General features: G+C 35.2%; 1 protein-coding gene across 1 annotated transcript; it reads right to left on the minus strand.

Annotated features, from left to right (window-relative positions):
- Window positions 1–5,002: 5,002 nt before the first annotated feature.
- GGTG_05067 (hypothetical protein) lies at window positions 5,003–5,638 on the minus strand (the record flags this gene model as incomplete). The annotated part of the gene is made up of 2 exons (XM_009222866.1): window positions 5,003–5,170; window positions 5,447–5,638. Coding segments are annotated over 2 exons (360 nt in total), but the record flags the coding sequence as incomplete, so codon positions are not given.
- Between the last annotated feature and the right edge of the window lie 4,583 nt (window positions 5,639–10,221).

Below are 10,221 nucleotides of genomic sequence, written 5' to 3' on the forward strand. Positions count from 1 at the left end.
ACCTTTTCCTTTTTAGCTTTTTTCCTTTTTTTAATGCAATGCTTTTTCCTTTTTAACCGCTACCTTTTTATCGTATCGCTCCCGGTTAATTCCTATCGCTTTAATTTTTTTTAACGCGCTTTTTATTTCCAGCGCTTAATTGCATTTTTTTTCTTTTCGTTTCCAGCCATTTTTAATTTTACTTTTAATTTTAATCGGTTACAATGCTAATTAACGGCTTTTTTTACAAAAAAAGCACGGTTAAAGCCAGTTTTACCAAACGTAATGGCCGTAGCGGTAGCGGCGTTCGTAATAATGGTTAAACGGCAATTGCTATTTTTTTTTTCCCGATCCCGTCGTTTTTAACGCTTTTTTTACCCGGCCCGCTTTCCGTACTCTTCCGGTAAAAATGCCCGATAATAACAACGGTTTTTTTAGCGCTAATAATAACAACGGCGGCAACGCGCGGGTTAACGCTAATTATATAATTCGTTTTTTTTTATCCTTTCGCCGCCAAATTGTTTTCGTTTTTTTATTTTAATTTAATTTTTTCGTTTAACGATATAAATTTATAACCCGCAAAGCGATAAACGCTTTAATGGAAATCCCCAAAAGCATTTTGCTTTATTATTAAATAACGTAAATGCTTTTTTCGTTTTTTTTCCGTTTGCGCTCCGGCTAATTATTTAATTTTGCACGTAACATTTGCATGGGTTATATCGATCGTTTGCTTAATGGTTTGGGTAAAAAGCAAAGCAAAAAAAAGCGGTTTGGCAAAATTGCGGTTTGTTATTTTAAAATTAATTTATTTTTTTATAATTCCGGGTAATTTTTTTATTTATTAATTTGTTAATTTTTTTAAATACGAACGCATTATTTTATCGTTTTTGTGCTAATTGGAACATTCGGTGTAATACGGTAAATCGTTTTTTCCTTTTTCCTTTCCGTTATTTAGCCGGGTCGTTAACGTATTTTTCTTTAGCTTTACCCCGTTGCTATTAAAAAAGCTCGTATTGCGGCCGTACTTTTTGCTAAATATTACCAATTACTTTTTAAAATTAAAAATATGCGCAATTTCGGGTTAAATAATTGCCGCAAATATTTAGTAAATTGCTTTAATTTTATCGGTTCCTTATGCTTTATCGATTTGTTAACGGTATGGTACGGTGTTAAGCGGTTTACAACGCATTAATTATTAAGGTTTACACGTTTTGGCGTACCAATAAAAACGGGCTTAACAAATTCGGGGTATTTACCGGTGTTGGTTTTGCTTTTAACCGTTTCCGGATATTTCCTTTTTTTTGGCGCCGGGGTTTTTATGGGTACCGGTGCTGCTAGTTCGGAGCTTGTGCGGTTCTTTTCCGGCAATATGGTATCGGTACTTTAAACCTTTGCCTTTTACGCTTTAAAAGCCTTTAACGCTTTATCGCGTGCTAATAATATTACGGAAGTTGCTAATAATTTAAAGGTTAAAAAGTTTGCTTTTGCGCAAGCTTAGCAATTGGTAAATGCCGGTCCCTTTTTGGTAATAATGTTATTTTCGTTGCTTTTGCACTTTTTAATTTATATAAGTAATTAAATATGGCGGTTATAAAGCAAAGTAATAATAAAAATAACCTGGCGTTTTTTAACCGGGTGCTGGAAATGGCGCGGGAAAGAATCCGTACGCGTTAAAACATGTAAAGCAACAATTTGTTCCCGAACTTATTGCTAAATAATGCTAGGTATGGTTAAGCGTATAATCGTAACTTTTTTATATTGGGTTGGTAATTAAAATAATTGTATTCGGTTGTTAATTTAGCGTTAAATTATTTGTTTAAAGCGGTTCGTTTTTTTGGTATTCGCGTTTTTAATCGGTTGTTCTTCTTTACCACTTTAAAATCGTTAAATCTGCTTGTTTTAATTGCCAAACGTGCTGCTAACAAAAAAGGGGGGGTAAAAAGGGGCCGTTTTAATTCGTATCGATTTCGGTAATGGTGCTTATTTTTTATTGCTATCGTTCGAAATATGCTTTGCAATAGCTTATATTTTCCCAGCCCGAACTTATCCTTTACCTAGCATAAAAAAGGCATTTAATAAGTAAATAAAATGCTATTTCCCGTTGCCCGGTTTTATACGGGCAACGAAACGTATGCACGTTAAAAACGTTTTTATTTTAAAAAAACGCTTTTAATCCCAATTTTTCCGTTTTTAATTAAATGGCTATTGCGCTTTGGGCTTTGGTAAATTTTTGGTATGCTTTTAGTATTAAACCGTTAAAGCTGGGTTTATTCGCAGGAATTGCGGGCCGGAATGGGTTTGCTTTCGTTGCTATAACGCGGATTTTTTTGCATTTAGCGTTTTATTTAATTTTAAGCCATTCCTTTCCTTTTTCTTTTTTTTGCTTTCGGTTCGTTAATTTTTATGCTTTAGCATTGGCTTTCGTTTTGGTCGCTTTTTAAGTAATTGCCGGGGCGGGGCCGGGCTTAAATCCAAAGGGTTCCAATTAATCCCATTTTTGCGCCCACCGGTCCTTGCTTGCCAGGCTAAATAAATATAGTACTTTTGTTTTTTTACGATATTTTAGCTATCGGAAATATTGCTGCACTTTATTGGTACCGGTCCGAATTACATTTTTTATTCTAAATTTTTCCCATCTTTTTTTTACTTTTAATACCCTTTCGTTTAAATACAAATTAATTGGGGGGGTAAAGCATTTAATTTCGAAATTGGCTAACGAAATGGTTTTGTAAGCCCCGGCAATGGTTTTTAAATACGCGCGTTATTTTTTTTAAAATTATTTGGCGGCGCTTTTGGGGCGGCCCGTTGCCGGTATAGCTATGTAAAAGGCTATTGCGCCGTATGCCAAAGCCGTACGGCACATTACGTTATAAAAAAGCCTTTTTTTTGCGAACGTATTGCTTTACGTTAACGAAATAAATTAAATAAGTGCTAGTTATTGCTTTTTTTGCTTGCTTTTTGCTTTTTTGGTATGTTTTTTAAAATTAAAGCGGGCGTTTAGCCAAACCCCGAAAAACCTAACCGTTTGGTTAAAAATTACCGTTATATTGCCGAATCGAATTACGGGCGTATTTTTGTCCTTATTAAAATAAATTAATTCGGTTTTGGTATTGTTAAATTTTATGCCGTATTTAGTTGCCCATGCTTCGCATTTTGGCCAAGCTATTTCCAAAAAGCGGGCCGTATTTTTTGCAATGTTTTTTATTGCTAATAAATTGGTATTATTGGCAAAACCGGTAACGAAAATCCTTAAAATGCTTTTAAAATCTTTATATAATAATGCAATGTATATAATAAAAAGTATAAAAAATAAAGGAAAACCTTAAAAAATTCCGGTTCGAATTGGAATTGGGTTTAAAATGTTGCCGTCGAATTGCAAAATGGCCGTTTTGTTTGCTAGTTACCCTTTTACCCATTTTACAATTGGTAAGGAAAAACCGTATTTTTTTAGCGTATTTAGCAATCGAAAGTAATTAACGGTATCGAATGTTCCGGATAGGTTAAATTGTAGCAACAACGCGGTAACGCTATAGTTCCATATTGCAATTACCGCTTTTATTACTTTTTAAATTGCTAGTTCCGTGCTTTTAACCCGTTGGTTACCCATTTGGCCATCGAAAAGGATGCTTTTTTTTTCCGTTTCGTTAATAATTCGTTTCGTTATAATTAATTCGATAGCTTTTAAAATTAATAACAGCAAAGTAATAAGCTTTTATCCCCCGGTTTGTTTCCTTTTTTCGGTAATTTTGCTTAATTTGGGTAGTATTACCGTAAGGGCCTTTTTAAAGCGCTTCGGGAAATAGCTTGTAGCAATCTTTGCGTTAGCAAATTTTGCAATAGCGGTTACGCCCGGCAATCCAGCGGCTTTAAGTAACCCGTTCGGAAAGTAATTTTGGCCCGTAGCTTTTTACGGTTTAATGCAGCCCGTTGCTTTTATAATATTTTGCGGGGTAACGAAAACGGGCATTTAAAAAGGGTTTGGGAAAAAATGGTTCGGGAATTTGGTTTTGCTAATATCGAAAATATTAATTAACGGGTTTGGGAAAAATTTAAATAACAAAATTTTAGCTTTTTTTTAATGGCTGCAAAGCGTATCCGGGTTTTTTCCGGTTTTAATTAAATCCGGTAGCCAATCCGGGTTTTTTTTTTAAAAGCTTTTTAAACGGGCCCATTTTTCGAATTTCCAAAATGCGCCGTTTTTTTTAATATTTTGTCCCGCTGCGGAAACGACGCTTTTCCAATGGTTAAACATTGCTTAGCGTTTTTTTTTAACAAATGCTTTGTCCGCGGCTTTATACGCTTCCCATACTATTTGCATATTATTTTTAGTAAAAGCGCGTTGCAAGCGGTTTGCCTTTTTACGGAAATCGTTAAATTTTTATGTTTAATAAAAGGCGCGTTTGTTAAAAGGGCTTGGTTTCCGTTAAAAGGCTAGCTGGTTAGCAAATTGGGTTAATTATTGCATTAATTTATTGGTTTTTTTATTTATAGCTTTAACGTTATACATATTCCCAATCGTTATTAATTTGTTAACCATTTTAGCTTTAGCTTTTGCTAATTTTTTTGTTAATTTAACGTTTTTCCATTTTTAGCTTTTAATTTGTCGGAATTGGAATTGTTGCGGTTTAAAAAAAAACGCGGAATATTTAAAATAAATGGTTAAACTTTTTTATCGTATTGTTTTATTTTAAATATTCCATTTCGAATTGTTGCGTTACCCAAACGTAATTAATTGTGCTATTTTTTTCTTTTCGTTTCCTTTTTGTAACCTTTCCGTAAAGCGTTACTAGTTTAAATCGTTTGCAACGTGCTAATTTTAAAAAAGTTTTGCTTTTTGCGTTATATTTATTATGTAAATTCTAAATTGGGTAATAAAAGTTAAAATCGTTTGTAAGGATTATATGCTTTTGGGTTAAGTAAATAGCGATTGTAATAAAAAGCGTTGCTTAATTAAAGCTTGCTTTAAAATTTAAAAAGTATATCGAATATATTTTTAATAAGCTTTTTAGCGTAATAATTGTAATTAAAGCCCAATCGTAACCGTACCAAGCGGTTTACAACTTAAAAGCGAAACGGTTGTGCACGTAAAGTGCTGCGTTAAAATTAAATCCTTAGTAATAAATAAGCTTGTAATTGCAACCGTACGGTTTCGAAGGGTTCCCGTGCTGGTTGCGCTTTGGCTTTTAAATGGCTAAAATGTTGTATTATTTGTTGCTATAAAGGGGGAAGTCGCTTTTCCTTTTGCTTTTTCCTATGTTTTAATATAATATATTTAATTTTATACGTTGTTGTTGTTATTAATTGGCTGGCTAAAAATAAACGTAATTCCGGTTGCAAAAAAGCTAAACGGTACCGGTATAAAGCCGAACTGGATTGGTTAAAATGCAAGCGGTTAAAGTAAAGGTAAATTGGGGGAAAAGGAAAGGGCTTTGTAATTTGGTGCATTGGCAAAGTTAAAATTAGTAACCGCGGTATTACTGGGTGCCGTTAAGTCGTTAACAGCCCGGCATTCGTTTATTCCCTTTGTTTCCGCTATTTTGTTAAAGCCGAAAAGGGCAAGGTTTGGGTTTGTAAAGTATTGGTTTATCCTAAAAGCGAATTTAAAAAAGCTTAACGTTTTTTTATTGCGGAATTTTCGTAATTTGCTTATTCGTTTTTTAGCTAGGAAATTTTCTTTTGCTTTCGTTGTTTTTAATAAAAAACCATCCCGTTTACGTTTCGTTAGCAACTTTAAATTAAACAAATTGTCCTTTTTTTGTAACGGTTAAAAAGGGCCGGGTAAGGAGCGGATAAATATAAAAAGCGGGAAAGTATAAACGGTAAAGTGGTTTATTTGGTTCGGTTGGGGTGCGCGTTCGTTCCCCGTTTCCAAAGCAAATTGTTTCGGCCGGTTTAAAAATGTATTTTTAGCCTTTTTAATTTTTTTTTCGTTGCAAAGCACGTTTGTTAAAAGGCCGGGTAATTGCTTCCGCAATTATAACATTTTGGCTCGCTTTTTTTTGCAACAAATTAACCCCCGTACAACGGGTATAAAAGTTCCCCGGCTTTGCCGTTGCTATGCAACGGCCCGGCGCAATGCGGGCAACGAACCGCTTTTTTGCAAAATTTCGATTTATATCCTTACCCGTAACATTTATAGCATTAAACGGTTTTCGCTCCCGTTGCAAACGGTTTAACGTTAAAAATTTCGCTTTTAAATACGAAACCGTTATTGCATGCGGTTTGGGCTATAACGGGGAATGTAATCCTAACCAATACCGTAGCGTATCCTTCCGGTTGCCGGGCGTTTTATATATGGATGGAATTAATTTTGGCCTTAATATTATACGCTTTAAATTCGTGCAGTAAAATGTTGTTATTATTAATTGCGTTTTATCGAATGCTTTTAATTACAACGTTATAAATTCGGGTTTAATATATTGCTTTATTGCTAAATACTTTAATAATTTACGCAATATTTTTCGTATATTTAGCGGCGGTTATATGGAATAAAATTATTACGTTATCGTTAAAAAGCTTGCGCGTTGCTTTTACGTTATTACCGAATTTTTTAATTAATGTAATGGTAATTTTAACGGGTATACGGTTCGCAATTTTAAAAAAAACGTTTTCGGTTAAAATAATAATTTCGCGTTCGGTGCGCGCGAAAATATATTTTGGGGGGGGGGGGGGGGGGCCGGTATTAAAAAAATGCGTAAAAGCGGATCGTAAGCGGGTGGCTGCCGGTTTAACCGCTTTGCGGCAAACCGGTTGCTAAAATCGAAGCGTAATTGGTAATTTGCTTGCGGGCGTTGCGTATTTTAACGATAATTTTGTTTTTTATAATGCAAAAGTAATTAAACATATGGTTGCAATGGTTGCGAAACCGCGTTTCGAACGCGTTTGTTACGGCTTTGGTTTATTCCTTTACGATTTTAAGCATTAATTCGGTGCTACCGGGGGGTACAAAAAGCTTTAATGTTTCGATTAGCTAATTTTTTAAATTTGCAATACGGGTGCGCGTTGGGAAAGGGTTAAAAGCGTTAGTTATGGTGGTATTATTGCTGGCTTTGGGGCGGTTGGTAACCGCTCCGCCGCCTTCGGGGCTGCTGGCGCTGCTAGCAACCGCGCCGGAAGCGCGCTCGCGCGCGGACATACGTCCGGTAGCGAGCCGGAAGCGAAGAGTTTAAATTTAATGTTAAATTTGTTGTATTTAATAGCGTTTTCCCGTCGCGAGGTTGGGGAGGCAAAAGCGGTTTTCTTTACCCATTTTTTTTTGTTGGAATAAATAATTTTTAAATGCTTTTCCGAAGCAATTCGCTTTTATGCGCGTTTTTAAATTTGGATTTTATTGTACCAGCATTAAAGCTTGCAAAAAAGCCAATTTTATCGCTTCGAATGCCGCGTTAACTTTTGGCGTTTAATAAAATAATGCCCTTTTTTTCGTTAATATTATTAATAACGCCGCTTTTTCCAAAAATTGGTTAATAAAATTGCGGTAAAAGTTAGCAAATTCCAAAAATCCCCGCAATCCTTTTAATTTCCGTAGCGCTTTCCAATTTTTTATTGCTTGGATTTTTTCGGGGTTTGCTTAAATCCCCATTCCCGTTTTTACGATATAACCCAAATATTTTACTTTTATTACCGCAAACGCGCTTTTAAACAAATTTAAATTTAAGCTTGCATTTTTTAAGCGTTGCAACATTTTTCGAATTTTGTTTATATAATTTTAACGCGTGCTTACCGTATATATTAATACGTTATTTAAATATGCAATTACGTATTTTCTTAAAATGTTCGTTAATACTTTATTAATATATTTTTTAAAAGGTTGCGGGTGCTTTTGCAAATTCAAATAAGCATACAAGCCATTCGAACAACCCTAACCGGGTTGCGAATGCTATTAAATGCTTTTAGCTTTTTGCTATTTTTATTTTATAAAACGTTGCTTGCACGTTTATTTTTGTAAATTAACGCGCTTTAGCAACGTTTTGCAATGTTTTTTTTATTAATGGAAAAAGGTAACGGTTATGCTAAATAATGCTATTTAAAGCTTTGTAATTTACGCATAAGCGTTACCTTTTTTCCGGTTTGTTTATTATAAGCATTAATATTGCTATTGGTAAAAAATTTGCTTAAATTTAACCTTTATTTATAAATTTAACAATTTGTTTTTTTAAATTAATTAATTGGTTTTGCGGCATATTGTACAATTTGCCGTATATATAAATTTATTTACCCCTTTCGAGCTGTATAGCCCATGGGGAGCATTACGGATCGGGGTAGCTATTTAAAGGTAAAAACCGTGCTTCCAGCCGATAGCTATTTGGTGTAAAGCCGGGTAAAAACTCTTTCCCTTCGAAGTATTTTTTATTCCGCGTCGTTTTCGTAAGTAATTATTTGTAAGGTATTTTCCGCACTTCCAAACGTTCGGTAAAAAAAAAAGTTGTTATTGTTCGAAGCAAAGTATTGTAGTTTGGTTGGAAATTGGTTCGTTCGTTGCATTTAGGTCGCGTCGTTGGGTGCACGTTTTTGTACTAATTTAAAACTTTCCCGTCGCTTTTTCCTTTTTTATTAATTTTAGCAAATAAGTTAATATATCGCGGCTTTTTCCGCTTTTTTTTTTTTAATCCTTTACGCGATTTTACCAAAAAATACCATTAGCAATTGCAAAATAACAACAGCAACAACCGTTGTAAATCCTCCCTTTTTAGCCTCCGTTACTTTGCAACCCATTTAACGTTTAATCGTAAAACCGTACATTTCCAGCGCTTCGTTAATATTTCGTTTCGGCTCCCCGCGGTTTGCAATCGTACCATAACGCCTAAAAAAAAGGGTGGTACGAAAAGGCTTGCTTTATTTCCTTTTAAAGTAACGGGCAACTTTAAAAGGCGCAAAGCCCGTCGTTTGTATGTGGTTTTTTTTACATTTTTGCAATTTCCCGTTAATTTATTTCAATGTTTTTAGCGGTTTAACCAATTACATTACGTACATGCGCATAATAACCCGCGAAATTAACCTTAACAAAGCTTGCATGCAAAATTTTAGTAAATTTTTTTCGTCGTTTTTTTTAATTTTGTTTTTCCGGATATTTTGTTAATGGGTTGCTTCGGTTTAAATTCCAAATTAAGGAAATGTATATATTGCTGTTTGAAAAAAAAGGTTGGTAAGGACGGACAATGCATTTTTGCGCTAAAAAAAGGCGTTTCGGAATCGGGCCAACGTATGCTCGACGCCGCGGAAAAGCTTAAATCCGTAAATTTTGCTTTTATTGCCGGCAATAGCTTTACGAACCGTAAAAAACATTACGCTTGGGCGTTTAACTTTACGGGCAAAGTAAAAGCTATAAATTTTTTTTTGCTTTATCGTATCCTTTACGTCCCCGGTGCGTCGTTAATACTTTAAATAAAATTGGGAGGCTTGGTTTCCCTAATACGAACGCCGCGTTTACGTTAAGTTTAAGGCCGTTTGCAAAACGTATTTCCCGGACAATACCCCGGCCCCGGTAAAGCCTTTTTATTATTTCGCGGGAAATCCCGAAATTAAAGCTTGCCGTAACATTATTATTGCTAACATTTTTATTGAAATGTTTTTCGTATTTAATATCGTTTTTAACTATTTTTAAATTAGGCGTAGCGGATTTAGCAATTTTACGTTAATAAGTTGCGTTAAAATTTATACGCGGAACGTTCGATTTCGTCGAAATGTTTACGCTTAATTTTACAATAACGTTACCGAATTTTTCGATCGCTATAACAAATATTTCGAAAAGGTTACCCCCGCCGATTTTTTGCAGGTTAATAACGGCGATAGTAACGGTAAAAATAATAAAATGGCGAATGGCTTTTTTTCGGTAGTTAATAATTCCGCGGCTAAATTTAAAGAAAAAAACGATGCGGTTGGTTTTTAATTTATTAACAAATTTGGTTAAGGTAAAATTGCGGGTCCAGCCGGGGTTATTGCGGCGGTAACGGGGGCGGTAAAAGGGGTGTTGGCGGCGCCCGGGGTAGTGTTAAGGGTTAATCGGTGCAAAGGCGGGTAGTTACCGGGTCACGGTCCGGATGCGGTGTTTCCTTTGTTAAGCTTCCGTAAATTTCCTACCAAAGGTGCTATCGCCAACAAAAATTGTTCCTTTTTTAACCTCCCCTTCCCTCGTCCCCTTCGGGCACCCGGGGTCGGTCCTTTAAATCCTCCGCGCTCCAAGCGCCTTCGTGCAATTTAAGCTTTACCCTATCTTTTAGCTTCGCCATTATGCTTTGGCCG

This window comes from Gaeumannomyces tritici, assembly GCF_000145635.1.
Source record: "Gaeumannomyces tritici R3-111a-1 unplaced genomic scaffold supercont2.2, whole genome shotgun sequence".
Taxonomy (NCBI): Eukaryota; Fungi; Ascomycota; class Sordariomycetes; order Magnaporthales; family Magnaporthaceae; genus Gaeumannomyces; species Gaeumannomyces tritici.